The 21,244-nt window shown below is 32.6% G+C and overlaps 2 protein-coding genes across 4 annotated transcripts; both read left to right on the top strand.

The window, feature by feature from the left end:
* The first annotated feature begins 875 nt into the window (after window positions 1-875).
* LOC141711727 (uridine kinase-like protein 3) lies at window positions 876-10,884 on the top strand. Of its 3 annotated transcripts, XM_074514379.1 has the most exons (15): window positions 876-1,011; window positions 3,663-3,833; window positions 4,440-4,531; window positions 5,385-5,454; window positions 6,292-6,410; window positions 6,965-7,061; window positions 7,613-7,692; window positions 7,889-8,083; window positions 8,247-8,330; window positions 8,453-8,513; window positions 9,004-9,064; window positions 9,341-9,434; window positions 9,717-9,789; window positions 10,079-10,161; window positions 10,310-10,884. In XM_074514379.1, the coding sequence occupies exons 2-15, from the start codon at window positions 3,680-3,682 to the stop codon at window positions 10,457-10,459; spliced, it is 1,413 nt and encodes a 470-aa protein (XP_074370480.1). In that variant the 5' UTR covers window positions 876-1,011; window positions 3,663-3,679; the 3' UTR covers window positions 10,460-10,884. The 3 variants fall into 3 exon arrangements, 2 of the variants coding, with proteins under 2 accessions (XP_074370480.1, XP_074370481.1); XR_012571444.1 differs by lacking the exon at window positions 9,717-9,789 and having other exon boundaries at window positions 10,310-10,448; XM_074514380.1 differs by lacking the exon at window positions 9,717-9,789 and having other exon boundaries at window positions 8,453-8,497; window positions 10,310-10,448.
* Window positions 10,885-11,201: 317 nt separating this feature from the next.
* Window positions 11,202-13,222, top strand: LOC141711728 (fructose-bisphosphate aldolase 5, cytosolic-like). Its single transcript, XM_074514381.1, has 3 exons — window positions 11,202-11,359; window positions 11,979-12,661; window positions 12,738-13,222. The coding sequence occupies exons 1-3, from the start codon at window positions 11,332-11,334 to the stop codon at window positions 13,098-13,100; spliced, it is 1,074 nt and encodes a 357-aa protein (XP_074370482.1). The 5' UTR covers window positions 11,202-11,331; the 3' UTR covers window positions 13,101-13,222.
* The last annotated feature ends 8,022 nt before the right edge of the window (window positions 13,223-21,244 follow it).

A 21,244-nucleotide genomic window follows, 5' to 3' on the forward strand; every position in this document is an offset into this window, starting at 1 on the left:
CATTGAAAACAAAAAAAAGGGAAAGGAGAAGTATAATAAACAAAGTGTGGATGATGGCAAAAAATACCATATTTTTTGAAATTGGTGACTAAAATAACAAATTTAAGAAATGCGGCCAAAATACCGACAAAATACCCTTTCTCAGATTGGGTATTTGAAATACATTTTTTCAAATTGGGTATATGACCGATTACCCATTCTCAGATTGGATATATGCCTAATTACCCATTCTCAGACCGAGTATTTCAACCAAATTTTTTTTTTTTTAAAAAGTTGAAATACGCTTTCTGAGATTGGGTATATGAAACAAGATTTCTCAGATTGGTATATGCCTGAATACCCATTCTCAGGCTGGGTATTTCAACAATTTTTTTTTTGAAAAATGTTTTTTACACACAAAAAAAAGATTTTTTTTAGATACATAATCTGAGAATGGGTATTTGATTGATAAAAATGGCCAGAATATTGAAAATATGTATTCTTGTCACTTAGTCCAAAAAAATGTTATTTTTGTCATTATTTTTTCAATCAATTCGAAAGAAAAAATGATTATAATAAACAAACAGTACAGCGAGACAAGAGTCAATAGATACGGGCTTACTTAGAAGAAATTAAAGATACCGGAAAATCAGGCGAATAAATATGTAATTCATTACCAAATAAATAAGGGATTTTCTATGGTGGGCCTAAGGGCACACAATAAGTACTAACTCCCCTTGAGTTTGGTGTATGTTGATTGGTCTTCTAATCATAAATATTATCTCCCTGCATTTACAGCAACTCCACCAATAAAAATGTACGAAACTCATAAAATTTATTAGTACTTATTGTGTGATAAAGACCGAATAAATAAATAAATTAGAAAAGAAAGAATTAAGACACGCAAATCTGACAAGGAGCTGATGCGTATAAATAAAGTGTGTCCAGGCAGACTGTGCATCTCTGTTCCAAGTCTCCCCAGTAAACCCTGTTTGCAATTGCATCACCTCAAATCCAGTCATTACAACTAAGGTATATTCAACCATCTCTTTATACATTTTACTAATTTATTTCACTTTTATTTGTACATATGTATATAATTAGTATATTATATGAACCAACTTATTTGCTTGCTTTAGTTGATCTGTTCATGAATCTGTTTATTGTACTATATCAATTATTTACATTCTCCTGTGTCATGTTTTGTATTGAATTTGTTATTTACTAAATTTGCTGGATCTAATTGTGGTGTATGTGCCTTGTATCTGTTTGATTAGTTGTTCATTGTACTCTAAATGTTGTATCACATTCAGCCTTTTTGTACTCTGTCTCGTATCTGGTGAATCTCGCTTGCTATCGATATTGGAACTTTATTATTGCTGTGACTTGATTGCGATTGTAATGCAGATTTCTTTCTTAATCTTGTTGTGATGATAAAATAAGGGGAAATGTTTGATTGCTTATATTAATTTGCAAACTTATAAAATTCAGATGGATCATGAGGTAGTAAAGAAGAAAAAGTATATAATTTTTGAATTTAGGATTTTGCATATTGACTAAGAAAGGCAAAGCTCAACCCTATTCTGAGAACCGATAGTTCGTAGTTCATACCTTCGTTGTAATGAATGTGATTGCTTTGGAACTGAACTATTAATATAGTGGCGGATGTCTCTTAACTTTGACGCTTTACATGTCGACCAATTATTTGAGACATTTTATTCCTCATTAGTCTATTATTATTAATATTTTCATTTTTTTTGTTCTGTGTTTTTTTCCTAACGGAAGTGTCATTATGTGCAAAGCAATAAAATTGGTTTTTGCTAATACTGTATCAGCTCGAGGTACTTATAAAAGCAGTATTTGCAACGCAAAGTTGTTTACCGTCTTACTAGGTTGGGACTTAGTATTTAGGGCTTTTAGGTCATGCTTAAATGCAATTTTAATGCACTGAAATAAAGTAAGAAGGATCTGAGTGACTCAAAGAACCTTTCCTAGAATAAAGTAGTAGCATTAGTAGTCTTAATTTGGGTCTTAAGTATCACACGTCTAATGCTTGTTCGTTTGAGAAATGATAATGTCGTTTCATGTAATAATGTGTAATGATGTTACTTAATATCTAAATAATTATTTAATATGTGTTGTCATGTTTCATATAATAATGATGCTCTCTGTAATAAAATATCTTGCCCTTGAAGAAGCAATGTTGCGCATATAATACATGTGATTGTCCACTTCTATTATATGTGCAGGGTGTGAAAAAACTATGTTCCAATTAATTAGTTCGTAGTTCATACCTTCGTTGTAATGAATGTGATTGCTTTGGAACTGAACTATTAATATAGTGGCGGATGTCTCTTAACTTTGACGCTTTACATGTCGACCAATTATTTGAGACATTTTATTCCTCATTAGTCTATTATTATTAATATTTTCATTTTTTTTGTTCTGTGTTTTTTTCCTAACGGAAGTGTCATTATGTGCAAAGCAATAAAATTGGTTTTTGCTAATACTGTATCAGCTCGAGGTACTTATAAAAGCAGTATTTGCAACGCAAAGTTGTTTACCGTCTTACTAGGTTGGGACTTAGTATTTAGGGCTTTTAGGTCATGCTTAAATGCAATTTTAATGCACTGAAATAAAGTAAGAAGGATCTGAGTGACTCAAAGAACCTTTCCTAGAATAAAGTAGTAGCATTAGTAGTCTTAATTTGGGTCTTAAGTATCACACGTCTAATGCTTGTTCGTTTGAGAAATGATAATGTCGTTTCATGTAATAATGTGTAATGATGTTACTTAATATCTAAATAATTATTTAATATGTGTTGTCATGTTTCATATAATAATGATGCTCTCTGTAATAAAATATCTTGCCCTTGAAGAAGCAATGTTGCGCATATAATACATGTGATTGTCCACTTCTATTATATGTGCAGGGTGTGAAAAAACTATGTTCCAATTAATTAGTTCGTAGTTCATACCTTCGTTGTAATGAATGTGATTGCTTTGGAACTGAACTATTAATATAGTGGCGGATGTCTCTTAACTTTGACGCTTTACATGTCGACCAATTATTTGAGACATTTTATTCCTCATTAGTCTATTATTATTAATATTTTCATTTTTTTTGTTCTGTGTTTTTTTCCTAACGGAAGTGTCATTATGTGCAAAGCAATAAAATTGGTTTTTGCTAATACTGTATCAGCTCGAGGTACTTATAAAAGCAGTATTTGCAACGCAAAGTTGTTTACCGTCTTACTAGGTTGGGACTTAGTATTTAGGGCTTTTAGGTCATGCTTAAATGCAATTTTAATGCACTGGAATAAAGTAAGAAGGATCTGAGTGACTCAAAGAACCTTTCCTAGAATAAAGTAGTAGCATTAGTAGTCTTAATTTGGGTCTTAAGTATCACACGTCTAATGCTTGTTCGTTTGAGAAATGATAATGTCGTTTCATGTAATAATGTGTAATGATGTTACTTAATATCTAAATAATTATTTAATATGTGTTGTCATGTTTCATATAATAATGATGCTCTCTGTAATAAAATATCTTGCCCTTGAAGAAGCAATGTTGCGCATATAATACATGTGATTGTCCACTTCTATTATATGTGCAGGGTGTGAAAAAACTATGTTCCAATTAAAAATGATATGATATTTTGTCCACTTCTATTCTATTGTGCAGTGTAAGAGATTTAGCGCATGGGTTCTAAACCAGTGGAAGATATAATAGAGTCTTCATCAGGGGTTCATTTTTCAGGGTTTCACTTAAATGGCCTACAGAAAATAAATACGAAGGTTGAACAACATACAGCCTCAGTGACCGATAGTGTGCATAGACAACCTTTTGTCATTGGTAATTTTTACACCTCAGAGCTAGTGCAATACTTATATTGCTTACTTATACTTAGTTGCTTAAAGTTCAAGAGTATGACAATCATAGTTGAAATTATTAGCGGTGCTTAATCAGAGAAAATGTGTCATATGTGGTATAAAGAGTAGACAAGAGATGTATACTTTCAGGGTGGTGTGGGATTTTACCCCCCATCAGTCACTGGTCATGATAACAGATAACATCCTTTGCTAAAATTCTTTTATGCAAAGTACCCTATAAGAACTATTGATTGGTATTTCAAGAAAGAACACTTAAAATTGTATGCACACTCTGGCCTTCTTTTCTTCCATAACTTAGGGTTGTTCAAATCTCAATAATTCAGCATATCCAGAAATCTATTGATCTTGACCCTTCTTTGTGGTTGCTAATTAAATAAATGCATAATGTGATTCCGAGGACTTGGAAGCACTATATCACTGCAGTCGTATAAAGGATTTGTCAAATATCTGCTATAACCCCAATGTCTGTGCCGGCTTTTAGGAGTGATCTTTGTGTGATTTATGCGTTCATGTAAGCATGATTTATCCGAGTTCACTTTTTTCTCCCTTTTCAAAAAAATACTTGTAGGAGTTTGTGGAGGTGCAGCATCAGGAAAGACTACAGTTTGTGATTTAATAATTGAGCAGCTTCGTGATCAACGAGTCGTACTTGTTAATCAGGTACATTTAGAGAAACTTTTGCAGCTTATGTACAAAGAATAGTATAGTACTCTTTCATCATGGACTATCGGTCATGTTTATCAGATTACTGAAGAATCACATGCTAGAGGTTTTTTTACGGACAATGATATTTATACTGTTCAAAGCAACCAGAATGTTCTATAATGGGAATTTTCTGTACGGGAAGCATGCTATACCAGAATTTTAAAGTTCATTAGATGAATAGTAGTTAATTAGTTCACTTCATTTCCATAAATGTTCCTCTAATATATATATTTATATGTTATTCTCTTTTATTTGTCTCATAACAATTCTGTGAGCAGATCTTTAACTTCATTTTCATTTATCACTGACGAGGAACAAAGTGGAGAATTTTAATATGTTTTATTAATTAGTGTATATATGTATATATTTTTAAAAAGAATCAAAATTATTTGTTTATATTTTTAAAAGTGGGGCTAGTAGCTTATTAATTATGCATGTTATTAAATTAGCCAAATGTTTATAGTCTTAGTCCCGTTAGGTTATTTAGTTAGGGTTTCTTTACATAGGCACTGTAATCCTTGCATTAGCTAGACTTGATTATTGGAATATCTTTGAATATTGAATTGGGTTTGTTTCATGGTTTGCTATCTATAACTTTTCTCCCTTCCGCGGTTGGGAAAACCTTGGGATAGTGGGTTTTGCGGTTAATCCACCCAAGTTCTATGTTTTGTATGTTTTTAGTTCATATATCCATCTTTCTTGAAGTTGTCTTGCATCAATCACCTTTCTCACAATAACTTCATCCTGTCTTTTGGATTTATGACTTATCAATTGTAACTAAAAAACAATAATATCTGTAAATTTGCAGGATTCCTTTTATCATAATCTGACTCCTGAGGAACTTACAAATGTTCATGAATACAATTTTGACCATCCTGGTGAGCTTTATATTTGATTTTTCGCGTCTGTTCAACCATTTCATCAAACTGTTCTGTTTAGCAAGAAATTTTGAATTTCTTCTTCTAGCTTATAATTGAAGAAATCCCCATTTGAAAACAATTGTCCTGTCTGGTAAGAACGTAAACACTATGAGCTAATACATATTCTCTTGAGTAATCTACTACAGCTTTATCGTAATTATCCACATAATATTTTTATTTTTACGTAGATTTCTATAATAACAATATAATAAGGATACTTTTATATTTTTCTTTGTAATTTTAAATTGGTTACGAAGTTCAGCGAGAACGTTTAGTTTTTTCTCCTAGCTAATAATGAAATGCAACTCCATTTTAAATTGATTGACCCTTGTGTTAAAAATGGAAACACCGAAACACTACGAGCTATATATATGTGTGTATATATATGTATGTATATATATATTCTTTTGAATAATAGTCTACTACAACTTTATCTTAGTTATCCACCTGAATTTTCTAATGTCTACATAAATATAATAAGGATAATATAATATTTCTTTTGAAATTTTAATTTTTTACATAGTTTAGAGAAACATAAAATATGTTCTTAATACAAAAATAAATATTGGGAACTCGTGCCTTTCCATCTCAAACTAATACAGTGTTTAGGAAATGAGTTTTCATGGTTCAACTCCTTAATATTTATCTAGGTTATCAATTCTTTCAGTTTTGGCCAATGAAAACTCATTTTAGTCAATTAATATAGAAAGAATTGAGTATTCGTATTGAGCTTCCATGCTGATTAGCTTGCTTTTTTATATTAATTGTATCTGTTTTCTTTTTCTGTTTCTTCAGATGCCTTTGACACTGAACAGTTGTTGCTTTCTATGGAAAAGTTGAAGCATGGGCAAGCAGTTAATATTTCTAAATATGACTTCCGAACTTACAAGACTGACGTCTCCAAACCTCGGAAAGTAAGTCTTTTCAAGCTTGAAGTCATAAACTCAATGTTTATTACCCCTACTTGGGTAACTTGATGAGCAAAGAGGGTCTTCATTGTGCTTTATTATGGTTTTTGTTCTTTGTTAGAGGTTCTTATTACAGATCTACATAATCATTTAATTATTTAGAAATGATTTAGTAATTTTTATAATAAACCTGGTACAGTGGTAATACTTCTATTGTCCCATATTCTTATTCAAAGCACAGTAAAAAAACATAAAAAATTAGATTTTTAACCAGAAGGCCTTACTTTGCTTTTTGCCTCCCATCTTAAATTTATTTTTAGCTTGACAACAGGTTAAGGGAGAAGGTAAGATGTGGAGTTCAGATAATGTGCTAGTATATGCTTAAAAAACCAGTCGGTGGTTTTTTTGTTTAAAAATTGTTTGCAATTCTTTTACGAAATTGTAATGCCCAGATCCAACTTATATATGTAAATATTCTGTCATAGTTTTCATTCTTTCAAATAAATGTCAAATTCAAGTATACTGCCTAAGAAGCGCCGCTGCTGTAAACTTTTGGGCAGGTCAATCCTTCAGACGTGATACTCTTGGAAGGTATACTCATTTTCCATGATGCTCGCGTCCGAGATCTGATGAACATGAAGATATTTGTTGATACAGGTTCTGTTCCCTCCTTTTCTTAGAGTTGTTATCTTTTTAGTAATATTATGGAAATGATTATAGTCAGACACAATCTACTTGTTTGCCAAGTCACAATCTTGCTTTATTATAACCAAGTATAAACATAATGATTTTTTTTATTATGCACATTGTCTTTGGGCTCGTGTACATGGTTCTTTTTAATTTCATCTCTACGGTTTTAAATAAAAAAAGTGATTGACATTTGATTTACTACTTACGAGTTACAATCCACTCGACTAATGTGAATTGTTAATGGGACATACACTTTCCATCTACTCACAGGATGTAAGAACGTAAAGTCCTACCGCGCACAATTTTAAAGCTGAAACAAATCACATGTTTCTTATATTTTGTAATAAGTGTTTAGTGTTCCTCTTGTTTGTGATTCTGCTTTAATCATATGTCCGGTATAAAGGCCCGTGGTATTCTATCTTGGCACCAAAGATTGCTCTCTTTTAACGACTCCAGTTTTGCTAGATTTACTGTTATTACATTGGTCTTCACAATGAGCCAATGACATGTTAATGCAGATGCTGATGTGCGCCTGGCAAGGAGAATAAGACGTGACACAGTTGAAAAAGATAGAGATATAAACATGGTACTTGATCAGGTCAGTAGATCCTTATGCACCTTGTATGGTGTTAAGTTTCGCGAGTTTGCAAGTTTCTTCATGCATGTCTAGTCCCCCCCACCCCCCCCAACTGTCTCATTTGGCATTGCATCATATGACTCTTCAGACAAGCACTATATTACTTGTACTAATCTTCTACTTTTTTGTTGAAATCATAACTTTGTGGCTTGTGCAGTATTCAAAATTTGTGAAGCCTGCTTTCGATGACTTTATACTTCCAACAAAAAAGTATGCTGATATCATAATTCCTCGTGGAGGCGACAATCATGTAGCTATTGATTTGATTGTTCAACATATTCGAACAAAACTTGGTCAACATGATCTTTGTAAAATATATCCAAACCTATACGTCATTCAATCGACTTTTCAGGTAGTTCTTTTTTTCCTTTTGTAATCATAAATTAAAGATGGGTTTTATCTTTATTCCAGTTCTTCGGATATTTGTTAATAGTCTGAGAACAAGATCCAAAAGTATTGATCATCTGGGTTTATTACCTTTTCATATTCTTCTGTTTCAATTGATTACGATCCAGATACGCGGTATGCATACACTTATACGTGATGCCCAAACAACAAAACACGATTTCGTCTTTTATGCTGATCGCTTGATTCGTTTGGTGGGTATACTTATCCTTATTATTATTTGAAGAAATGTATGTATTTTACTATGTATTTTGTTGTCAAACGGGTAATTTTTTTATATTTATATAAAGTAGTTTTACATATGTGTCTTCATCAGGTTGTTGAACATGGTCTGGGACATCTGCCATTTACTGAAAAGCAGGTGATAACTCCAACTGGTGAGTCACTATTATTAAAGATGTACAATATTTTCTTTGAAATCATCATGCAATCTTTATTATGTTAATCATGTCATCAAGGTGCTCTAAATTGTCAACTCTCAAGTTCAAGAATTTTTTATGCAAGTGACCTTCCCCAGCATGTGAGGCTTGGAAGATGTTTTACTTTCTTATGTAGAACATGTACAGTATATCTGTGTGTATGCTATATTATGATTTTTTTTAAGTTTAGATCTTCATTTAGTTTTTATTAACTGTTTATATTGGATGACAGCAATTTAAAAACTTTTCAAAAGTTTCTGATTATTGTAGGCGGCTCTGTTTTTGGACTCTCTTATAATAACGAATGTCATACAATTAACTGCCATTTTAGTTAGTTGTATGTTGATTCAATTTTTGTTGTCTCATCTCTGGGGTTGATCTTTAAATTTATACTTTTTCAACCATTTCATTTATTGCCTTTCTTAGATTTTCTATTCCTTAAATGCAGGATCCGTGTACACTGGTGTCGATTTCTGTAAGAGGTTATGTGGCGTCTCTGTTATCAGAAGGTATAAAAGCTCTAAAGTAGTCAACTTCATCTCTATCCTTCTCACTCGTCCATTCCCTCTCCCCATACACACAAATTTACAACGGTGGTGTTGCTAGTGAATTACATTACAGAAATCACATAATGTTATATGTTCCTCTACGTGCAATGCGTCATGTATGTCCAAAGTTAAAGAACATTACTATTTTTTCACTAAATTTGTACAATGTCAATAGTAGGTTCCGGACTTGTAAAATTTCACTGTTTCCTCAATGACTAACTCTTTATATTTCTGCAGTGGTGAGAGTATGGAAAATGCTTTGCGAGCATGTTGTAAAGGTATCAAAATTGGAAAAATTCTTATACATAGAGAGGGTGACAACGGACAACAGGTTTGCACATACTATGCATGCGTTTTGGTATAGTTGTATTCTACATCCATTCGGTGAAAGAGGTTTTTTGACCTCAAACTGAATTTCTAGTATTTGCTCGTATGCTTTACTTGATACAAAATAATAGAGTAATACTTTTTCATATTAACACCACTTAAAAAAAATCAAGGGTATCTTGTGCCAACTGAATTATTAAAATTTAAATTGGACTGTTCGTGGAATATTTGGTGCCCATTCCAATTGATGTACTGTCATCTTACTAGTTTTGGGTTGTTAATGTAGCTGATCTATGAGAAATTGCCCCAAGATATCTCTGACAGGCATGTGTTATTATTGGATCCAATCCTGGGTACAGGTTTGTGCATGTACCCTCTCGAAAGTACTTTTAATAAGCCCTCCTTTCTTTTCTTTGTCATATGTTGGTGAAGGTTGAGTGCGGATGACATGAAGCATGTATATAAGCCCTCCTTTCTTTTCTTTGTCTTATTGTTGAAGGAAGGGTGTGTGCTGATGACGTTATCATTAACTTATATCTGGGTTTTATGTCCGAAGTCATATTTGTCTTTCCTTTTTAAATATCAGTTTGGGAAATTTGAATGGCATATATTTTTTTTAATTTATATGTGCTCTGGTCATCTCTTCAGGGAATTCAGCTGTGCAAGCTATCTCTTTAATTCTGAAAAAGGGTGTTCCAGAAACCAACATCATATTCCTTAATCTTATATCTGTAAGTTATCAAATCCTACACCTTATTTGTTTCCTATTTTATCTGCACTTCTCTGTCAAAATTATTTCTAAAGTTGGTCAGATATAGCCAAGTACTTCAAATTACTACAATAAGAATTGAGATGCTAAATGTACTTCTCCGTTAACAGGCTCCTCAAGGGGTGCATGTAGTTTGCAAGCATTTCCCTAGAATCAAGATTGTAACCTCAGAGATTGAAACTGGTTTGAATGAAGAGTTCCGTGTGATTCCTGGCATGGGTGAATTTGGAGACAGATACTTTGGCACAGATGACGAATGATCAACATAGTTTTCCCAAATGATCGACAACAGGTGCTCATGTTTCACCTCAATCAACAGCTAATTGTCGCTGCCAGAGAGATACAAAAGAGTTATCAAAATGCTAGAGAGTTTATGTGAGCTGTGGTGTACATTTACAATTTTGAAGTTGTTTTTATCATATTAGGATGCTTTAATAAGCATGATGAGGCAGACTTATAATGAGTTAAGAGTTGAACTTTGAAACATACCGTGGATGAACTTCATAAGCACCTTCTTTTGGAGGTGCTATATAGTATAAACGTCTCCTGAACCTTTGTTTGGAGGTTCTCTATAGTATGAACTTCGACACTTGGTCTGTACCTTGGTTTGGAGGTGCTCCAAAGTATGGACTCTTGATCATGATAAATCAAAGCAGGTCCCCTTTTGTGGACAATTTTGTTTTGATTGCATGCATATCTAAGTAAATGTAGCTTATATCTGAACTGTGCAATGTAAGGCAAAAAGTTGATATCTGAGGAAGGTTTTTTAGCCAAGGTGGATAAAATCATAAAAAAGATAAAGTCTCATATGGCTGAGGAATAAAGAGTTATTCACTTATTATTATGAGTACCAGAAAATATGGATATGGGAAAATGGGTAGGCTTTCCACACAAAATGTATCAAGAGAGACAAAAAGAGAGCCAGTTGGAGCAGAGAATGATCACTCATTCTTCTATCCCATAATGATAACTTTCCATAGGCTAATCTCCTTGACACGTGTTGATGTTTAGCGCAACTGAACCAAGTTGGCCTATTTTCCCAAACTTTATCCATCTCTAATCTCTATATTAGAGATAGGCTTCTTGTTTGTATGCTTTCGTCCCCATTCTGCTCAGCAATAACTTAATAGCCATGTCTGCCTTCGTGGGAAAGTATGCTGGTACATACTCCTTAATTTATGTTGTTAAACTCTCTTGTGCTTCGGTTTTATTTATGCATGCACACACATATTTTTTAAAAATGCTCAATTATGCAGAACTAACTAATCTGATCAGCAAGTTCTTTCTTGTAGTGTTTAGTTCAAATATGTTCTTCAACTCATAGTGTGTTTCTCTTTTACACTAAATAAAATATTTGAAATTATACAACTTTTCTTCTTCTTCTTAGATTCTTCTAATTATATTTTATGAATACAAGAAGGTATTTTCTTATTCAAATAAACGGTTCATTACGTTATATAAATTATTCTCCTATTATGCTTTTTGTCATGGTAAAATAATATCATATTCTAAAGATAAGATATTTTCACATTTTCAGATAAGAAATCAAAATTAAAATGTATTATATTCTTTTTTTCTTTTCTGAGGCACAAGATCCTCAAGGTAGTGTAAACTGTGTTCCTGGCTTCCTGCTATGTTTTCACAGGTCCATTTACTCTTCAGACTTGAGCCAGTCTGTGACTTGTGCTAATAAGTCTATAAAACTCGTCGCTTTTATGATCATAAGTAAAAAATTGTGTTACAATATTTAACAAAAAATTGTGTTGTAACTTCTTACAGAGGAGCTAATCAAGAATGCCAAGTACATTGCCACCCCCGGGAAGGGTATCTTGGCAGCAGATGAGAGCACTGGCACCATTGGCAAACGTCTGTCCAGCATCAACGTTGAAAACGTCGAGTCCAACCGTCAAGCTCTACGCGAGCTACTCTTCACTGCTCCCAACGCCCTTACCTATCTCTCCGGTGTCATTCTCTTTGAAGAAACCCTTTACCAGAAAACTTCTGATGGAAAGCTTTTTGTTGATGTTCTTGTCGAAAACAATGTTGTTCCAGGCATCAAGGTTGACAAGGGCACCGTTGATTTAGCCGGTACCAATGGGGAGACCACAACTCAGGGATTTGATTCACTAGGAGCTCGGTGTGCTCAGTACTACAAGGCAGGTGCACGTTTTGCCAAGTGGCGTGCAGTCCTGAAGATTGGTGTGACCGAGCCATCTGAATTGTCCATTCAGCAAAACGCTCAGGGCCTGGCTCGATATGCAATCATTTGTCAGGAAAATGGACTTGTGCCGATTGTGGAACCAGAGATTTTAACTGATGGAAGTCATGACATCAAGAAATGTGCTGCAGCTACTGAAACCGTGCTAGCTGCAGTTTACAAGGCACTCAACGACCAACATGTTCTTCTCGAAGGAACACTCTTGAAGCCCAATATGGTCACACCAGGCTCTGATAGCCCAAAGGTAGTAACATTAATACAATATTTGTTACTTTGTAATTTTACTGTGTTTTTACAAAAATAATCTGCTGACATAACAGGTAGCAGCAGAAGTAATTGCTGAATACACAGTGACAGCACTAAGGCGGACCGTGCCTCCAGCAGTGCCAGGAATCGTGTTTCTATCAGGCGGACAAAGTGAGGAAGAGGCGACAGTAAACCTGGATGCCATGAACAAGCTGGAGGTGCTGAAGCCGTGGACGCTCTCGTTCTCATTCGGGCGAGCACTGCAGGCAAGCACACTAAAAACATGGGGAGGGAAGAAGGAGAATGTTGAGAAAGCACAGGCTGGATTCTTAGAAAGGTGCAAGGCTAATTCGGATGCAACTCTCGGAAAATATAGCGGTGGAAGTGCTGGTGGAGTGGCTTCCGAGAGTTTGTACGTTAAGGGCTACAAATACTAGAGGGGCATCAAGGCCAAATTAATATGTGTATCATCATAATCATCAGCCACTTTGTAATTTCAGTATTCGTGCTATATCATAGAGCTTCTCTTACAAATTACAATCGTACAATAATTCTTTTATGTTATTGTTCATAATCTTCTCTTAGCTAAATGCCACCGGTTTTAGACCAGTTGTATGCAGCCGTTATTCTTGTAGTGAACGCTCGCTCTAGTAGCCTTTAGTTAAGTAAACCACTGACAGATAACAACACAGTGTATTTTATTTAGACCAAATATAATTAGATTGTCCAAGTTGATTAGGATTTTCAATCTTAAAATTCCTAATTTTATTTCTTTTCACCCTTCTCTTATTCTATTCAGAATAGAATTAACACAAATCTATATAACCACAGGTAAACTTCGCTGCCCCCTTAAAAAACTAGAACTACAGCCAACAAGCTTGCTCTTTGTGTTTGGATACCTACTTTACTAGCATGGCTCTACACCAGCTGCCTGAAGATATTTTACGTACGGAAGTACTTAAGCGATTACCGGTGAAATCTGTTATACGATTTCGTTTAGTTTGTAAGTCATGGAAATCTCTGTTTTCTCAGGCCAGTTTTATAAAAGATCATCTCAAGTGCACTGCTCAAAATCCTGATTACGATGAACTAATAGTTAACAAATACGTCCATGACTCTGGTATGAGACGTCTTGACTACTGTGAAGTAGATATAGTATCCTTATCCAATCTATCAGAGACTAAACAGTTTGATGTCCTCTTCCCAAAACATAAATCAGATGTTCCAGTACAATTGGTCGGCTCAATTAATGGTTTAGTCTGTTTATATGTTTACACGAATTATCATCACGAGTTTCGCCTATGGAATCCCGCGATTAGACAAGCTAAAAAGATTAATACACCTTTGGAATACAGTTATAAAGTACACCTTTGCGGGTTCTGTTGGGATGAGGTGGAACGCGATTTTAAAGTTGTAGTGTGTCATTACATGTATGAGGGTTCTGCCTTGTTATACGTTTACTCGTGTAACTCTGATTCTTGGACTTTGCAACCTGATATTCCCTCCAACTCCGATTCCAAGACTTCTTGTTCAGGGGTTCCGTCTGCTATTGTGAATGGAGTGCCATATTGGCAGCATATTGAGCTGAAAACACCTGTGATATTTAAGTTTGACGTTAGGAGTAAAGAGTTCAGGATGATGCCTTTACTTGATGTTGAGGTATCTGGCAATCACGGTCTCCTTATTGTCAACTGGAAGGAGTGTCTATCTGCACTGGTGTCTAAGGATTCTTATTGGCATACTGCGATGGATATATATTGTTTTGATGAGATTAGTGGTATTTGGAGTAGGATGCACAGTATGGAACCCAATACTGGTACTGTGAATAGGCTGCTGGGTTGTTTTACTTGTGGTGGTGAGATTGTTTTCGAAACAAGTGGGAATTATATGTGCTATGATCACAAAACAAACAAAATAAAGGGTCTCGGCATTAGAAAGGGGAAACTACTAACATGCTCTGGTTATCAGGCGAGCCTCCTCTTTCTTCAAGGAATGAAGAAGTTGCGTCATGGATCACCTATTTAATCTCAAACTTGGTCTATTAATTTTTTACCTGTGTTCTCTTTAGTTCTCAACTCATTTTTTTTGTTGGACAGGTCTGTTAGTATATATGTATATGGTCTTGTGTCTTGACTATCTACATTTAACAGATTACATGCATGAAACATGAAACCAAGAAACTCCTATTTATTTTCTTAACCTTGATATAGTTGCCAAGTGCCAACAGCTTGGTTAATGCGGTGCATAATAATTGCTTATGTAGTAATATATTCTTGCAGATTAATGTAGGCTAAATTGATTATTGCTAATAATTTACATTATACTAAGGAGTAATGTGATAGTTCTTGAAGATGCTCCGGGTGCTCTTCAAATGTACGAGTAAGAATAAATACCTAAATTTTTAAGAGTTTCCAAGAATTTGTTGAAACTACAATTGAATGCTTATTAAACTTTAGTTCTTAACTAGCTGGAAGTGCTGAAACCGTGGACGCTATCTGACGTAGGAGAATTTTCGGTACGTCAGAATTTTCCGGAGGGTGTTGTAGAGACTAAACTAGATTTTATGTATGTACATGTATATTTGATGTTAACAGGAGAAAATAAATGTAGTAGTTTAAATAGAACTAAAATAATTAGTATAAAACCATATTTAAACTACTACATTTATTTTCTCCTGTTAACATCAAATATACATGTATAAAACCAGCAACCCCTTCTTACTGCCCATTCCCACTGATTCTGATAAATAAAACAAGTAGCATAAAACCAGCAACCCCTTCTTATTATTTCTCCACTAATAAACCTAACTGACTACTACTTCAGCTACTAATCCACTACTAACCGACTACTACTTCCGCTACTAATCCCACTGCTACTAATAAATAAAACATGTTGACTTATTCAAATAAATAAAACAATAACTTAAACATATAATCTCTATAAAAGATGTGATTTGTGGGAATTGAACTCGAGTTATTTCATTCAACTAGATAACCTCTTACCACGACACCATATTGTCACGTGTGTTTTTTATCATACTGTAAGTATGCTAAATGAATATTTTATTTAACTTTAAAGATACTTACTTGAATTCCGCAAAAAAAGATAGTTAGTTGAATATTTGTACAATTAATTTTAAATAATTGAATTCCAGATATACAATTAGGCATAATACATAAATGGATTATTATCTTATTTATTAATCATTTTTTAGTTTGAAAATATATCTCATATATTTTTAATATATTTTTTATTGTAAAAAGTAATTAAAATGTACATATATAATTTTTAAAAAAATATTGAAAATAGAATCGCTTATATATAAATAATCTATATTGGTATTACATAATTAGATAAGTTCGAATCATAATGAGTCAATGCATTTTAGAACTTGGCATATTATTCAAAAAATACTCAAAATTTGACTACATGACCCGACCGAAAACTTCGTCACATTCTACGTTTAGTAAATTCAAATTACAAGCTCGGCGAGAATAACTTACCGATAATGTGAATTTTTTTTAATATCTTATGTTAATATAAAATTAATGTGTTTGAGGTTTTTATATGATCAAGTCAATTGATTATTTATATTAAAATTACTAACTTTAGTGGTAACACATTATTATTTTTGGGATTTGTCCTGGTTTTAAGAATATTTGAAATTTGAAATGAGATCTCACGAGATTTGTTAAAACTACGATGATATATTAAATCGATTTAATTTTTATTTTTCACTTTAAAAAAATTAGCTTTTTAAAAAAAATTCTTTTAGATCAACAATATTCATTGATCAAGATTATATTGTACAAATATTTTGAATTATTCAAATAAAAGTTATATATATACTATATTGCAGCATTTGATTCAATGCATTTTATATTATTTAAGAAAAAAACATATATTGTTCAATAATTTGAAGGAATTAACCAGTTCAACTGATATTTATAAAACTTTATCGAACTGAAATTTTTTAATTTTAGGAGAATAGTATACAATTTTATCAAATTATTATATGAATAAATATTAGAGTCGCAATGAAAGTAACTTAAAAATGGATTAAATAACGATATAATTACAATTTTTCTTTCAAATTGTTGAAAAAAAATCATGGATATCAATAATAAGTCTTAAAAATATATAATTCATTTTTATGTTACAACCATGATTGATACTCGGTTGCGTAAAAAGTAGATATGGATTGTTTGTCAGTAATAATGTGAATACCATATATAAATTATAGCAATTTATTTATTACATAATTCTAATTTTTGAATAATTATAAATGTATATTATTTAAATAATCAATTGTCTCACTAGATGTGAATAATGATTATACATGTACATAAATCAAATATTTAGCATAAAAATAATTGAAATCATCATAATTTACTAAGAGATGTAACATACAATAATTTACATGTTAACACACACACATATAACTTAATCTTACTTTGTTAACAGTAGTATAAATAAAAAACTAACATTTTCCCATACATACATACGTTAAATTTCAAAAACTAATATTTTTCATTAAAATCAACTTTAATATTTACAATAATGTATCATTCTGACTTCAGTTATGCATTTTTTTATCATTTTAAATTGAGTAAGTTAATTGTAAGTTAGTAGTGAACTCAGTAATAATATAAACTAGTACATATAGTTTATTTAAATAAAATTCAAAATTTTTTGTCAACTCTATACTCAACATATATGTTAATTTTTATCGTTTTATTTGTAAACATGCTAACGACATTCTACAGATTAAATTTAATAGTTTCGTTTTAAACGTACACTTACTACCATGTTTATATAATCCATTAAATATAAATTAACGGTAAGAAAAATATAATATAATAATAGTTGAGGGGATATTCACTACTGAAAGTGAGGAATCATTTAAAGGTCCTAATGTTATTGAGGGGGACATGGAGCTTGTTAGAGAGAAATTTTATCTTCATTTCTTCAAAATTTGACTCAAGAGCCCATATAAGGATATTGTTGGAGTTGTTATAAAAACATTATAATTGCATGATGCATAAAAAACTCTAGAAAATGACCCGTGCCACGCACGGGTTATTATGCTAGTTTAGATTAAAATCCCAACATGTGTAATGAGACACGAGAAGTGCACATACATGATCACGCTGAGAACTACATTATCATGCTAGAGGATGCATGATAACATGATCATGTTTTGGGATGACATGATCCTGTCAAACCAGAAATTTTTAACAGTAGATTTCTTGTGGGAGGATAAAAGATTGCATGATCATGTTAAATATTGCATGATCATGCTACTTTTAATTATTATTCTTTTTTAATAAGAATTTATTTTTATTTCGTTTTGGAATTTTATATTCCTATATAAACAATCTTATGATTTTACATATGAATAATCTTTTATTGAAATAAAATCCTAAAAGTTTTCTCTTATCTTTCTTGTAAATTCAATAAAACCCTTGTGGATTTAAAATTGGCCTTGTGGATTCAAGGTATCAAAAAATTTCTTGTGTAAGAGTCCTCTGAGCACGCTTTAACCTGTCTTTTCGTTAACTGATTCAATATGCGAAAACGAGTTACAAAAGAAGATCTTGCAGAGGTTATGTCGTCTTTTACCGCGACTATCAAGAATTTGACAGACCACGACTACGTTGACATATAAATTGAATACCAACAAGCAACGTAGAGGTGAAAGTGAGGATAGAAATCGAGTCCTTCGAGGCGGAAAATATTATGTTACCGAGGATTCTAGTTTGGCATCAAATATGGGTTATCTCAATGACAATGATATTGTATCGGCTGATGTACTATTATTTTATGAGTCTCTTGGAGTTGATGAGTTTCTGAATTGGTATATTGATGTTGATAAATTCTTTGATATTAAGGGTGTTCCTGAGAATAATAAGGTGAAGATGGTGGCTATCAGGTTAAAGAGTGCTGTTGTGATTTGGTGGGATAAGCTGGTTATGCAGAGGAAGAGGCAAAGAAGGGAATCGATCAAAATATGGAGCCGAATGAGACCTTTGATGATAGAAAAGTTTTTGTCATAGAATTATGATGTTAAGATTCATAATCGTAAACAGATGAATGATACAGTTCCCCATTATGAACCCGATAATGTCAAAAATGTGTTGAAGAATGTCCTCAACCAAAACTTGATAGTTTGTTGGACATGATACATGGAAAAGAGCTCGGTTATTTTAATACAAGACTTTCTTTGGAAGATTTGAAAGGTGTGGACTTAGTTGCAGAAGGGTGCAAGATAATGGGTTCTAAAAATTGTATGTTTATGGATTGTGATAAAATTGATGCGATTAAAGAACACAACAATGACCAGGAAGGAAAAGAAAGTAACAAAGTAAGTCTCGATGGTGTTTATAAAAAAGAGAAAAAGAATGATATTAAACTATATGTTAAAAATGTGCATAATTCATCTTTGGACACATAAAAATTGGTGGATGATTTACAGCATCAAAATTTACTGCATAAGTTATGCAAAGTGAGTCCCCAAACTTTTGAGATTGTGATGGATTGTCAATATCACGCAAACTTTAGTTTGGAAAATATGGTTAATGAAATCAAGTTGACTCCACAAATTCATGTAGCACCATCTAATGTTGTTTAGGATAATCCATTGATTGACACTTAAGCAAGTAAAAATTTTGTGTATGATATTACTAGTTTGTGTTACAAAGATCATACGGTTTTTGATAATTTTGATGTGCAATCGTGTGAGTTAGTATTGGGTACCATGTCAGTTTGATTTGAACTTATGTCATAAAAGTAGGGATAAATTAATTGACAATAATGAAGGGTATATTTTATATTAATCGGAGGATAGGATTGCCTGGAATTCCTCTTTCAAATATGTGATGGTTGTTCTGCAAGTAATTAGTTTAACGAAGTTAAAGTTGGTTCAAGCTCTAAGTGGGCAAAGGTTAACAAAGATGTGGTAGTATTAGCTCAAGTGTTGTTTTCATAATATGTTAACCTTGGAGAGTAGTTCAGATACAAAATTTCAACAAGATCTTTTCCGTTAAAAGTACCACCATGGCGAGATAAACGATAATTCAACATGATTCTTATTCTAGATGATAACTCGATGGCGAGTTCGTTTGAAGTAGAGAAGTCTAATGTAGGAAAATTTTCGATACATAACGAGGGTATAATGAGACACGAGAAGCGCACACACATGATCATGTTGAGAACTGCATTATCATGCTAATGATGATGTATGATGACATGATCACGTTTTGGGATGCATGATCATGCCAAACGGGAAATTTTTAACAATAGGTTTCTTATGGGTGGATGAAAGATTGCATGCTTAATATTGCATGATCACGTTACCTTTAATTTTATTATTTATTTTTAATTAAAATTTATTTTAATTTCATTTTAGGATTTTCTATTCCTATATAAACAATCTTATAATATAACATATGAATAATTTTTTATTGAAATTAAATCTTAAGAATTTTCTCTTATCTTTCTTATGAATTTAAGAATACTTCCGTGGATTCAAAATTGGCCTTGTGGATTAAAGGTATTAAAAAATTTCTCGTGTAGGAGTTTTTGCGAGTATTAGCGCTTTCCATACGGCGTTAATGTAATTCCCATTTGGAAAGAAGAGAATGTTGAGAAAACACGGGCTGGATTCTTAGAAAGGTGCAAGGCTAATTTCTTGTCTTACAGTCGTACAATATTTCTTATATTCATAATCTTCTTTTTTACACACACTAATCATCACATAAAAGCGATTAGCAATTACACCTCATTTAAAAGCCTCTAGTTAAGTAAGCCCCAGACAATACTCACACACACACACACACACACACATATATATATATATATATATATATATAAGCAAGTGCTCAAATACAAACCAATATTAGAATACAAACTACAAACCAATGAGACCCACATGTTTAATCACTTTCCCCTTCATTTTTAATTTTACTTTTCCCGTTAGTTGGTTAACTTTTTTTAAAAAAAAATTCACCGTATTTTTATTCATCTCCCACTCATCGATTTGTATAGCATATTTTCTATATTTTGATGACAAATCAGTATTTAAACTTACCCGAATCAGTAAACTGAAATCAGTACTAATTCCAGAACCAGTACTTTTAGTGATTCTCGTAGACATAATTAGTGATTTATCGTTGAAACATATCAAATATGGTATTCATACTGATTGTTGGATGATGTAGAAAAATATAGTGAAGTTAGAATTTAAAAAGAGTTCACTAATTGACGGGAAAAATTCAATTAAAAATGGAGGGAATTATGTGTAGTTGTGTGTGGGAGGTGTAGTTTGTAGTTTATATTTTAATTTAGTTTGTATTGGAGTAAGACTCTCTCTCTCTCTCTCTATATATATATATATATTTAAGAGCTAAATGCATTATGTGTACCTCTAGTTTCAACAATGTGCAATGTGTGTACCTCTGTTTAGCTATTTAGCAGTATGTGTACCTGCAGTTAGAAGATTCTTGCAAACTGTGTACTTCCGTTAGTAATGCACTAACACCGTTAAAACAGCCTGGATGGGAGGGGGTAAAGTAGTATTTTC

Source organism: Apium graveolens, chromosome 3 (assembly GCF_009905375.1).
Source record: "Apium graveolens cultivar Ventura chromosome 3, ASM990537v1, whole genome shotgun sequence".
Lineage (NCBI taxonomy): Eukaryota > Viridiplantae > Streptophyta > Magnoliopsida > Apiales > Apiaceae > Apium > Apium graveolens.

Excerpts from the sequence above, each read along its gene's own strand:
- LOC141711727 (XM_074514379.1), top strand. The coding sequence starts at position 3,680 with ATGGGTTCTAAACCAGTGGAAGATATAATAGAGTCTTCATCAGGGGTT. Across the intron at positions 8,514-9,003 it reads GCAGGTGATAACTCCAACTG|GATCCGTGTACACTGGTGTC; the intron begins GTGAGTCACTAT and ends CCTTAAATGCAG. Across the intron at positions 10,162-10,309 it reads TATTCCTTAATCTTATATCT|GCTCCTCAAGGGGTGCATGT; the intron begins GTAAGTTATCAA and ends CTCCGTTAACAG.
- LOC141711728 (XM_074514381.1), top strand. The coding sequence starts at position 11,332 with ATGTCTGCCTTCGTGGGAAAGTATGCTG. Across the intron at positions 11,360-11,978 it reads CTTCGTGGGAAAGTATGCTG|AGGAGCTAATCAAGAATGCC; the intron begins GTACATACTCCT and ends AACTTCTTACAG. Across the intron at positions 12,662-12,737 it reads CAGGCTCTGATAGCCCAAAG|GTAGCAGCAGAAGTAATTGC; the intron begins GTAGTAACATTA and ends CTGACATAACAG.